Below are 13,613 nucleotides of genomic sequence, written 5' to 3'. Positions count from 1 at the left end.
TGTTTTTAAAGATTCAATAAAATCGTCTTTTGATTTTAATTTGTTTAATATGCACATATCTTATGTTTGTTGTTTTATAATTTATTCGATTGTTATGGGTTAAAATTGTTTTCAGATTCAATAACAATGTTATTATTTTTTTATAAATAGATTGGTAATTTTAATGCGTTCATTAATGATGGTTTATGCCTGTAACATTTTATTTCAATACCTTTTGTTAAAATGCTGTGCTAAAATACATTTCATCTTTTATTTATCGGGAACATTACTAATTTCAGAAGTATCATATTTTCATCTAATACACTATTCTAATAATAATGTTGGTTAAGGTGTGATGTATGTTATTAGCAACTAATATAGTTTTGATGCTCCTAAAGAAATACGTTATCTCTCTTATAATTGTCATTTTTGCAATAAATATGCTTATGATAAGTGTGTTGTTCTATTCATATCTGCTCTCAATTTATTTTTAAATTACTAGATACGATTCATTTTGCGTACACATTTGTCGATATAATTCTAAAAAAAAATGAGTAAAAGTATCAAATTGTCTAGTTCAATCAAATGTTTATTTCGTTCTTGCTGACATTATTCAAACCTGATGTACCTTTGATGCTGTTATAAAGGGTTCAAGTAAAAGTGTTTTGATTTTGAAATCTCAGAAAGTTATCAATAATTCAGTGTGGTTGAAACATTATTTAAAAAAAAGTTTAAATGTCAGGTAGGCTGTGAACAAAAGTACATGCATGGTCGCCTCAGTTTTAACGAAATTTCCGGGTATTGTAAAGCTCGGGTTGTCTTTCCTTTTATGGACATGACTCATCCAATTACCGATAAAACATAAGGAATATATAAGAAAAATCAATGCAATCAATAGTGACGTTGTCTCATTTATTTTTTTTGATTCATCGATGTAATTTTCATAATTAATGAGAGAAAGGGAGACTCTCTATATAATGCTGTCTTGCGGCGACCGATGAGCACTTTTAAAACGTAATATTATGTTGATTTGATCATGAATTGCTTGATTTTGGTAATATTTTAACACTAGTTACATAAAATCCGAAAATGGAAAACTATAATTGGGTTTGATACGAAATGTTTATTTGATCTATTGCTTTTTGTGACCCGGATGTTCTAAAAAATTGAGCTGCAATTAAAGATATGTGTTGGATTCCTAATACCATACAATGAGTATTACTCAACTTACAAGCAAATACAATTCCTCGGCGCTTTCTTACTTATGCGGAGTTATTACACATATCATTTTGTTTGTTTTAGGCGAAACCTAAGGCAATTATATGTACATACCCCTCCCATTCCACACACATAACAACAAAGGGAAAGAATAAGTACTCTGCCTTTCCCTATTTGAAATAAGAATATGAATATAATTTTTCATATTATTATTTTGCATATAATTATTCCAATTGTAACAGTGAAATTGGCTCCTAGCCAGAATACAATTCTTTAAGCAGATTACATATGGTTATACTGTGGTTGTAGCTTCTTTAAACAATGCTAGGTGAGCAAGATGTTATTACTAAAAATTCTCAGGATCTCTTTCTTAATCAATTATTCTAATATAAACAAATGATTGAATACAGCCTGCCATGATCATAGTCTGGAAAAAAAACCCATTCTAATGATATTCAAATATTTGCAATACATTGGTTTATTTTTTTAAATAATGATTTTATAATGAACGGATTGAGAAAATGCCCCCCCCCCCAATTAAAAAAAAAAACAAAAATTGATGTATACAATGACAACAGAGAAAACACGGGATTACTTATTTCTAGGTCTTGTCTAAGAGTTTGTTTAAGCCGATTTTAACAATGGGCTTTTGATTGCTATAAAATATATAATAAATACATAAATATGTTTTTATGGACATGGTATTTGTAGTTTTTACATTGAGTCAACAGCTTGGCGTTCAATAAAATGCAATGCATTTCAAAAATAAAACTGCTTCACGATTTTTGTGTCCTCTCTCTCTCTCTCTCTCTCTCTCTCTCTCTCTCTCTCTCTCTCTCTCTCTCTCTCTCTTTCTCTCTCTTTCGCGGTTTTTTCATTCTTTTATTCATATTTAAAGCAATATGAGCTGCAATTTTCATATTGAATTTTTTTTCAACGAAAATGTTATTTTCTATTAAGATGACAAAATATCATCGTTTTTAAATTTCTTTTGGCGAAATTTTTGTGAAAAAGGCAGTTAAGGAGCCTTATTTGGAGCAAAATTGAATTATTGTCGTCCTGTACAAAAATTGATTTGATATGTTTCTTAGAAGAAATATCTCCTCTGACAAAAATTAATGATTTTGTTTAACCTTATTTATCATAAAAGATACATGCAGACTTAGCATATAAGCATGTTTTTAAAGCAAAAAAAATATCTAAACAATACAGCTAATATTGCTTTGATTATATATATATATATATATATATATATATATATATATATATATATATATATATATATATATATATATATATATATATATCCTGGTTTTATATATTTACTTGTATTTAGTTCTCGCTACGACTTCCTGTTTTGTTTTTGTTTTTTTGTTTTATGGCGGAAGAATTTGTTTGACCCTTGAGTTCAGATATTTATTTTATTATATTTGTCCCGGAATATTTTTTTCAAGGATATTTACGTTTGTTTTATTTCATGTACGCTTTAATCATAAATCCTTGAACTGTCAAAAAACATCTTTTCGTGACTGTCATAATTAATTTTGACAATTTCCTTGTCATTTTCTTTTTTCCATTTCTACAAATCAATATAATTTTCAGTAATTTCATATAAAGCTTACACATCAATAACTGATAATTGATGAAACTTGAAAATGATCGTTAAAGCAGCGAATATAAGTTAAGGAGGTTTGATGCAAGTGATCATAAGAGTTATTTAAAATTTTAAGATTTGACTTGTTCAGCTATAAACTATTTTTAAGAAAAGAAAAAAATCCATAAAATGTTGTTCACCTTTTTAATTTGGCTACATATAAAAAGAGCTTTTCTTCTAAACGAGATCATTGCCGTCTAAATATAACCAAGACAATCAAGTGTTCTTACAATCGCGTCGGAAGCAAATTGAAAGTGGGGGGCTACACTAATCATCAGAAACTTGACAAGCAAAAACAAAAAAACCTTATTCCCAAAATTATGAAATTCCTAATCCGGGGAGGGGGGGGGGGGGGGCTGTTATACCCATAGTTAAAAAACAAATCTTACCTACCAACAAAAAAATGTCTTCAAATCATGAAATTCCTAATCCGTTGGAAGGCGGGGGGGGGGGGGTAGTATATCTCTGACTCCAACAGCTTAATATTTAAAGGTAAATTAAACAACCATTATGTTTACTACGAGAAAAAGTGGAAGTGGGGGGCTAAACCCTCTATGATGCTATGTGCCTAACGGTTAGGTCTAACTTTGCAAAAAAAAAGGGTGGGGGGGGGCTCAGCCCCCCTAGCCCCCTCCCCACCCCGGTTCCGACGCCTAAGTCTTAAATGAATCAATATTGAAATAAAAGTTCGTGTTTATTAATCTTTATTGTTTAGTGTTAAATCTATACAAAAATAAGTTATTCCATAAAATGCATTAACAAAACTAATCGCATTAATATTAATCATTGTGCTAATTTGATTTATTTTAAGAAAAGGGTCTTCTCGTTATCAAACATACTTCTTATAATAAGGAATTCATGCAATTTTGACACAATAAAATAGGATCATATAATCAAATGATTCTACAAGTAAAATCAAATTTGACCTCCTTGTTTTTGCATAAAGGTCAGGTCAAGGTCACTTCCTTTTCCTCAACTTAAAGGAGGGTAAAAATAATGTAGTTCTTTGCAGTTATGTAGACATATGAAGATTCTATTCTTTAAGGGAATCAGATTGTCTATCAGCTTACACTACTAAATAAGAAAAAATAATATTTAAACTAAAATTGATATTGCTTAGCCCGCATTTCTTGTAATTTTCTTAAATTTTGAAATATTTTGATAATTTTTTTTTATGCTTTGAATATTAAAATATTTCTGATTTTTACAAATTACAAAGACCTTACAAAAAGATATAAATTGACTAAAAATCTTATGTTATTGACCATTTCATAAGAGAGAAAAACTGTTTTTTAGTGATTTTTTCACACAAATCAATGTATAGAATGGACGCTTTAAAGAAACTTTTAAAATGTAATTTAAAAGGCAAATCAAATCGTAGAAACATATTCTGAAACTCAAGTATCATAATAATATTTTATGGTAGTTTAAAATCCATCACTAATGATATTGTTTTTAAAAAAAGCAAAAACAGACTTATTAATCTAGAGCAATTCTGGATTGCGAAACGTGATATTTTCCCACGCTAATATTCCGCCATAAATACAGTCCTTGTTATATTCTGAAAATTGATGACTATTTCTATGCTAAGTTGTATGATTGTAAAAAAGAAAGAAAAATACACTACTTTTATTTCCTTCCATCTTCATGTCATGAACAATTAATTAAGATTGGCAAGTCGAAGACCAGAAAAGACTCCTTCCTTAAGAATGTATACATTTCTAAACGACGACGATTTTGATTATATGAGTATTTCAATATATTCATACTAAAGGCATATATTTCATTATTTTTTTTTTCTGGAATTAGGTTTCAAAACACGCATTTGAATAAGTTTCCTCGTTTTTTTCTTATAAAACTTATTAACTTGCAAATACGCTTCCTTAATTTCTGAAATGGGCTTGACTAATATAATAACGTGCATATCAATGGTTATTATCGTCAGTGCTTTTGGTAAGTAGTATAACCAGTAAATAAGTGTGTTAAACCGTTACTGTTGTTTACTAATCATGAACAAGTCTGCTCTCTGCTTTACATTCAAATCGACATGCATTGCTGCATGCAACTATTAAATTTTATTTTTTTTGTTTTTTTTTTTTATAAATAAATTCTATTTTTTTTATAAATGGCTATAGAAGTTAAAAGCAACTTTGAATAAACATTCTTTAAAATTGGCAATTTGATTCACAATAATTTTTCTATAAATATTTTAATATTGTTTATCATAAAGAGGATTTGTCATATAAAAAAAATGCAACTCAATCGCCATTATATCCCGGGACCTCATATGATGCAAGTAATGCAGTTGACAGAAATGTCGGAACATGCATGAGAACAGAGGGGATAGGGCTTAAATCTGTATACCATAGTGCGTGGTGGAAAGTGGATCTCGGCGGAATACACAATATCTACAGCGTCAACATCCTTTTTAAAAACTATGAAGGATATGGTATACACTTAAACATTTTACTTTCATTTTATATTTCAACTTTCTTAACTTTTTAGTATTATAGTGGAAATAATTCTACTTTTTCACTTTTTATAATATATTTGAAAATCACTCAAAACAGTACAACATATGACTAAATTTGAACAACTTTTTTGTCACACTTAGACAAAACAGCATTGATATTAAAAGAAATGATAAGGATAAAAAGACCTCAAAGTACTCATTAAGACAAAATACTATAGATATAGACTATTTTTCATAATATAGACATTACAAAATGAAAGTAGAATAAATAGATAATGAAGCATAATAAAAGTAATGGCAATAAAATATGTACAATAGTCAATATTTCTTGAAAGTCTGTGCATCAATGCCGTTATGTTTGTTACATATTGATAGTTTAGTAATATTAAGTATGTAATCAAATTACACCCATTTGTAGAAACCCGACAGAGAGGACGATTTGCGGGATTTTCCCTGTATATAGCAAACACTAGTAGTATTAAGGGTTCTACTTTATGTTACAAAAACGAACCTCAGTTACCGCCCTTGAACTTTACTACAGTCTGTCCATATTTTGGACGTTATTTGATATTTCTCAATGAGAGACTAGATGAAACTTCCTACCCAAGAGGATATCAACTTCAAAATGTATTTACCGAACTGTGTGAAGTTATTGTTGAAGGTAATTTATTTTGTAATAAAAGGACAAAGCAAGATAAATTGTGTTTTAACATATACTTTGTGTCATATTCGGAATTTATTATTTACATGTAACAAATTAGAACAACATTAACGTTTCAATTTTTTTCACAGTATTTATTTTGATCTCTCGATGCCTGTTTCCTTTTCGAATTTTACAGAAACAGGGCATGTTTAAGAAATTACTATTTTTGTAACAGAAAAAAAATTACACAAAAGACATGCGATTTGTCATGAATTAAAAATTATATCTGGTTTTCTTGATTCATCGGAAATGAGGATGTACAAAGCGCGGCGTATATGGTTCTGGATGTGATACGGCATGCCCAGTCAACTGTCGAGAAAACGATTGTCATATAAGAAATGGGACTTGTTTTGCTTGCAAACCAGGATGGAAAGAGAAAACTTGTGAAAGAAGTATGTATTTTTCTCATGTGCTCTGCAGGTTCATGTAAACTTCTCTGATCACATTCGTCTGTATTCTATCAGTTTACCCAAAGGTCTATTTGCAAACCATTTTTCGGATTATCTTTCCTTAATCTTTTTGATTAAAGTAATAGCAAATGATTTCAGAGAGTTTTTTTAAGCTAAATCCATTATGACGTCGATAGTTGATTTTGTATATATATTTGCCTCTTACTTTAAATGCTGTAAGGAAATTTTTGTTAGGTATAGCATTTTCTTGAATTCTTTTTAAAATCCTTTATAAAAGAAGCCCCAATAACTATGCTCAATCTAATGTTATTTCTAAGAAGAGTAAAACTATTCATTTGGAAGAATATATACATATATATTTCACAGTGGTATTTACTATATTTTTGCAACTAATATCAGATTTATTTATTATTCTTTTGTATAATAGATGCATTGTTTTATGAACGTCCCCATCCGATTATATTTCTAAAGTTCACTTTAATAGTGCAACGGGCCATACGCTTTTTTTTGTAAAATTAGGCGCCAGTACAATCTATAAAACAAGCTATTTTTAAGCATCATTAAGAGAATGTATATCATTTGATTAGTGGTAATTTCTTAAATATATTGAAAACAATAGAATGTTCGATGTTACTGTGCGTCTAGATGGTTGAATATTTTTTACATCAAGATTTTGATTCTAATAAATGAAGTGGGCATCAGTGGGAAACAAAGTACTTATGAAAAAAAATAAAGCATCAAGAAATTCATTTTAAAAATCATAAAACATGTAATTAAAAAAGAAAAAAACTGTGTCACAACATGTAATAAAAAAAGTTTAAGGTTTGTCTACGTACATGACCACAGGGGGGTTGTATGATGACAAAGAGATATTTTGGACGAATCCAAGGTAGTTTGAAGGTTTTTACATGGCCAAATCATACTACTGAAATATCTAAAAGGGTCAGGGAACATATGTTACGCGTTGTGCCCAATGGAGCTTTCCTTTTTTATCTTTTTTTAAAATAATTTCTGTTTTTTGGCCACTTTTCTCTTCTGTATTATTATTCACTAAATTGTGAAATGATTTACGTATAGAGTGTAGAGAAGGTCTGTATGGTGAAAGATGTAGTCAGCTATGTTCCGGAAATTGTAAAGATAATGAAACCTGTAATCACGTGACTGGTCAATGTGACAAAGGTTGTACTACTGGATGGAAAGGAGCTATGTGTGACAAAGGTAATCGTGTTAATAAGTACTTCTTTTTTGTCATTTATTCAGCTGTTTATATAAAATATTTCAGTGAAAAAAAATCGTCAAGAACAGATTTGATAATAAATCATAGATTTGAATAATTAATAATAAATCTTATTTTATTTGTAGAGTGTGTGGATGGAACATTCGGATATGACTGTAACGGCAATTGTAGTGCTAACTGTTTGAATGAGCTACCCTGTAACAAAACAACTGGACATTGTGAAGACGGATGTAACCCAGGATATACCGACAGTGACTGCAAAACACGTGAGTTCAAATATTGATTATGCGGAACCACCGTGCAAAACCATGTAATTTTTAAAGAAATGGTAGGTGCCCATTCTTTTAAGATAGTTATACATATTGTAGTGATATATCATGTAAAATATATAACCCGTTGGACAGCTATAGGTAAGGTTGAAAAAAGTAACATTACATTTGCCGTCACATTTACAGATTAAATGCCTAACACCGATAATGTGATACATAAGGGAACCGCTGAAATATTAGTTAATAATAAAAAATTTTGTTTCTCTACTTTGTTTGGTAGAATAAAGTTACATTGTATGAATAATTCATGTGATCATAATTACGTTTTACTACAAATCAAATCAGAATGTACATTGGGACAAAGTTTTCTGCACCATAAGAAACTCATACATGTATCTGTTTCACTTAGTAAAATCATTATTATCAATCATGCAGACCACACGCTCCTGGAAAAAGTACTTACTTCGACATTCAACATCTTCTATTACCATGCCCAAAAAATGAAACCGAGCCTGTCAATGCATTTCTTGTTTTGATTGGTTCAATCGTTTTTTTCAAAAGATGCAGTTATTTTTCATAGTTCTACCCTCGATAGACCGAAGATAATTGAGAACCTAGTCAGTGATTGCAGTACTTCTTTGAAATCTCGAAAGTCTACAGAAACGGGTTTTTTTACAACAGAGAATGAGATATTCATGTTGAATGAATATATTTTTTTCACTTCAGCTTTTTATACTTTTGAACATACCTTAAACTGTCCAATAAGAAGTCGTGGAACATCTAATTAATGACATGTTACAAAACATAATGATTTTTCCTCGGTTCAAAAAAGCACGATCACGTCAAACTTTGCAATGAAACTATTTCTTGTAATTTCTACAATCTCTTAGTTTCTTTCTTTTCTCATGAGATATAAATGTAACCTTATTTGTTTTAATTTGATACTTAATTTACTTTAAGAATGCTGGTAACTAGTACTGCAGCCTAGCCTTCTAAATATTCCTATATAAGACGTGAACTTTTTTTAAGCATTTGGAGAAAGAATTTATTTAGTCAATATTTCATTTAAGTTCGAACAAATGAATAGTTAATATTTTATTTCAATTTTAACAAAAGGTATTCTTTGACAGAAAGTTCACAACTTAACTTCATTTAAATTCATGTTTTTCCACAGAACTACTTGAAATAATATCAATGTTAATGTCAATTGAACGATTCAAGACTTTCCTGCACATTTATTTGTAGTATGGCTTTTTTGATTTTTAAAGCGCTAAGCATAGCTCAGCGCTTTATTGTCGTTAGACTTCTACTTCCGGTGCAACGAATAACTGCCCCCTATGAGCAGAAGTTTACATCATTTAAACTGGTTAGGGAACCAGTTTCAGGAGTTTGTGCACATAACTGCTCGGGCTAGTATGGGCTATTGTGAATTTAATGTACGTGGCTTACATACGTCATTGCAGGGTCTGCCACGCAGTGATGAGGAAATATATCGCGTATACAGAAGCTAAAATGTTGTATACATATATTTTTTATACACAAACAGAGGCTGTGTTAGCGCTTTTCAGTACTATCAGTACTTTGATTGATTGAGGCGTTGCCTTATTAAGTTTCATTTTTGTTTCCGTAGGCTGCCCATTTGGACACTTCGGAAGTGCATGCAATGAAAGTTGTAACATAAATTGCCTACGTAAAAATGATATCCTTTGTGATCATATTGGCGGTGAATGCTTAAATGGATGCGAAGACGGCTACATTGGAACACACTGTAATGACTGTAAGAAAATCAACAATTCATTAAAAGTTTTTACCTTGTGAATTTACAACTGAAGAGTACTTAGTATTTAAAAAAAATAGTTTCATTTTTTAAAGATTATTACCTTCTTGCATATAAAAAAATTATATTTATATATGACTTTTATGTAGCTTGTGAAGAGGGCTATTACGGTAACAAGTGTTCTTTCGACTGCTCTCAAAATTGTAAAACCTGTCGACACACAGACGGCTTTTGCACTTGTAAGGAGGGGTGGTTGGGATACAATTGTACCACAGGTAAATATCGATCCCATTGGAATGTCTAAGGCACATATCATTGATCCTTTTAAAAAATGTCTTTATTAATCTTTATTTATCTTTAATAATAGTCATGGAATTTTGTTGTATAAAGCAAATGCATTTTTTATACTATCTAAATATCAATGTAGTATATTTTTTCTTTTTTAAAACAGGGTGTCCACCGGGACATTATGGATTGGACTGCAAGGATAACTGTAGCGGACACTGTATAAACAATGAACCATGTGACCATATCAGTGGAGTGTGTCCAAGTGGGTGCCGGGATGGGTACACTGGAGCACGCTGTACTAATAGTAAGATACAACATAAATCCGGTGACCAAAACCGTACGTTGTAATTTTTTTTAAAATATGTTTTTATAATCTAATTTTATAATGTAGCTTGTGCAGAAGGATATTACGGCGGAAACTGTTCCAAAGTTTGTTTTCTCAACTGTAAGACGTGTCGACACACAGACGGACAGTGTTCTTGTGTTGCTGGTTGGATGGGTTCCAATTGTAGCATAGGTATGTGTTATTTCACATCCTTGGATTAATTTCTCAACTAATAAATGCATATGCCTATATGCTTGTGAAATCGTAATTTTTATATTGAATGGTAAAAATGTAAAAAAAAAAAATAAAATTTTCTTAAAATTTATAAAATATAGAAATCAATGCATTAAAGAATTAGTGTCTACAATAATGAAAGTAACTGTCAGAAAACAATCCTTTTTTTGAATGATTTGATTACTTTTATCGGAAATTGCCGACGTATAAAATAAAGTTTCAATTTCTTTTCAAATAATAAAATAAACTGATGTTTTCTTCTTCTGAATGCAAGGAAAACTATTTTAAGATGTACTTGTTAGCCATTGGATTTCTTTTTAATCAAACCAGTCTTTGTAATGTAATATTTGTTTTTACTATTAAACACCAATACTAGAATGTGACCAATCCTATGGAGAGAACTGTCGGTATGCATGCGGTGAACATTGTGTAAACCAAACATGTGACAGGTTTAATGGAAGCTGTTTGTTGGGTCGAACGGACGGACAAAGTTTCCAGAAATGTAAGATCGACTTTTTAATCTTCTGCAATCTGAACAACGTCATCTTTTAAGAAATAAAAATCAAAGGTTATGCTATAGGTTATGGATGTACAGTGGAATAAAAATTATAATATCATAATTTTCATTTTGTTTTTAGATAGCGAAAAAATACGTCTTTTGACGGAAGAACTGATTGAATCTTCAAAACAAATGTTACTGTGGATTATTGGATTTTCGGTAGCACTTGCCGTCTGCGTTCTTTTTATTATCATCACATGCACAATAACGATACTACGGTAACAATATACTTTTTTCCTTTATTAAACCTGTTCAAAAGAGCAGTAACCTGTTATAAATATCCTGATTATCTAAGGAAAACCATATTTTCTTTCACGTTTGATTGAAGTATATATTTTGAATTTTGAATGTTTAACTATAATAAATTTAATGTAGGAAAACGGCCTGTAATGCGAAACGTAAAACTGAAGATAAGCAGCCTTGTTTGAGGTCCACAACAACTGCTAAACATCCAGTTACGACCAATGTCGTCTCTAACTACCAGGAACTTAATACAGAAAAAGAAAGAAACGCATATGAGTCAATACTGCTGCAATAAATAGGATTTGAATATTCGACGGTAATAAAAAAAAACAAAAGTACTGACGGGCACCGGTTTACTCCGATTCTAGTTCTTCAACGATATAGTGGCAGGTTTCTTTCATTCTACTGCCATCAACCTAACATGCTATAATTGTTGATTCATCGTGTTGCTATGAGTGATGACAGACTTACAAAATTAGTTTTCATGTGGGACTAAGAAACATCAAATACCAAAAGTTTAACCATTTCTTTTGTAGTATTGACTTTAATAATTGATTACTAAACATGTTAGACTCAGACTGAACTGGGTTTTTTCTAATCCAACTTTCCTACACAAACTGCAAAATTCGTATATTCAAATTAATGTGCAGACAATCTATTCTATATAAATATAACAATGACAAAACTTATTATTAACTCTATATTTATGTTTATAAAGTGACATATATACCCGATGGGGATGGTGTCTATTAATTAAGTCATTATGTCCATGTAATTTTTTTTTTATAAAACGCATATGTCACTATAGTAAATCATTTACTTACTTACTTAGTTAATCATTTTCACAAGCTGTGTTCATCGTTTAAATATATCACAAGGAGGGTTTGGTTATTGGAATTAAAATCTGTGTTATACTATAAATTCTTCAACAAACACTGATAAGGTAAAATGATTGGACTTAGTCTTGCAAAACACAATACACTATTTTTTTTTAAATTTGTTTCGGTAAACTTGTGCAGCAATTTATAATCAATCTGGGAAATCCCTCTCTTGCTGCAAAAAAAAAAAAAACACAAAAAAAAAAAAAAAAAAAAAAACTAAAGCGGTTTCAGATTATCAGGAACTCAACGTAAATGCATCAAATTCAGGTTTTGTGTATTAGAATACAAACAAGATGATGTAAAGAAACAATAAAAACTCATATTTCCTAATAAAGACTATAATAATATGCTAATACATGCCATTGAACGGATATAAAAAATGTTTAGTTAACATTAGGAAAATATTCATAAAATTGATAAATTTTGCGTACCTCATCATTAACTTTCATTTCTTGCCGTTAAAAACTTGTACTCTCAATGCATCATTTCCGAACACAACTTCAGGACTTCAGGAATACGGAACACAAGCTGATAATGTCCCCCACAGAAAAGGTTTGTTCAGCTATCTTTATTTTCGTTATAATTTCATTCTAAAACTAAGATTTGATAGACTATTAACCCACTTTTTCATGATGATGATACGTGAAGGTTAGTACTTAATAGGTTTGTAACTGACTTATACGAAAGTTTGTCGGATGTTAAAATAAAAGCCTTCCGTACACAGTAACAAATCTAGTACATTTATGTGCTTTGTTTTGTCAAGTACTAAACCTTCGAGAATGTTAAAAATATAAGACATGTCATTTAAGTACATTGCATTACATCACCTTTCCGAGGTCCGTGAAACAAAGTCTGATGCAATCATTTAATTTCAAAGATCAAATATTTTAGAACTAACAGTTTATAGTTATGATTATAGGTACATTTATGATGGAACGTTTGCGTCAATATTCATTAAAGAAATTTGATGTTCGCTGTCTAAAAAAATAAAGATGGCATTCACATGGTGCGTATGTTAATAATATAATGTTTGTCAGTTTTGATTTTTAAACGCTGTTTTACGACATATACTATTATTTCCACTGACATTTGATTTCATTTCGTTTTTTTTTTACGACTAGACGATATCCCGAGCATTAGCAATAATCTAAATCAATATGACACGATGCTTAATATGTTGAACCTGATTTATTTTGTTCCTTTATGTATGTGCTGTGTCCAAAAAAATTCTTAATTGTTTCTCTTAACTTATTAACCAAAAAGCAACAGCATCAATGGATATTTAGAGGATCGGGTAGGTTTTTAAGGATGAACATTTCAACTGAAATCGATTGTATTATTCTGTGTATGGCCTTAATTCAAT

At 30.3% G+C, this 13,613-nt stretch overlaps 1 protein-coding gene across 1 annotated transcript; it reads left to right on the top strand.

The window, feature by feature from the left end:
• Positions 1-4,677: 4,677 nt before the first annotated feature.
• LOC128172983 (multiple epidermal growth factor-like domains protein 10) lies at positions 4,678-12,134 on the top strand. Its single transcript, XM_052838730.1, has 13 exons — positions 4,678-4,804; positions 5,082-5,300; positions 5,743-5,985; positions 6,282-6,419; positions 7,515-7,655; positions 7,800-7,940; positions 9,574-9,720; positions 9,870-9,995; positions 10,172-10,312; positions 10,400-10,525; positions 10,944-11,069; positions 11,206-11,344; positions 11,502-12,134. Exons 1-13 carry the CDS (start codon positions 4,747-4,749, stop codon positions 11,662-11,664), a joined length of 1,908 nt encoding a protein of 635 aa, XP_052694690.1. The 5' UTR covers positions 4,678-4,746; the 3' UTR covers positions 11,665-12,134.
• The last annotated feature ends 1,479 nt before the right edge of the window (positions 12,135-13,613 follow it).

The sequence above is a fragment of the Crassostrea angulata genome, chromosome 2 (genome assembly GCF_025612915.1).
Source record: "Crassostrea angulata isolate pt1a10 chromosome 2, ASM2561291v2, whole genome shotgun sequence".
In the NCBI taxonomy this organism is placed as follows: Eukaryota; Metazoa; Mollusca; class Bivalvia; order Ostreida; family Ostreidae; genus Magallana; species Magallana angulata.
This window is presented reverse-complemented; position numbering and strand designations above follow the sequence as displayed.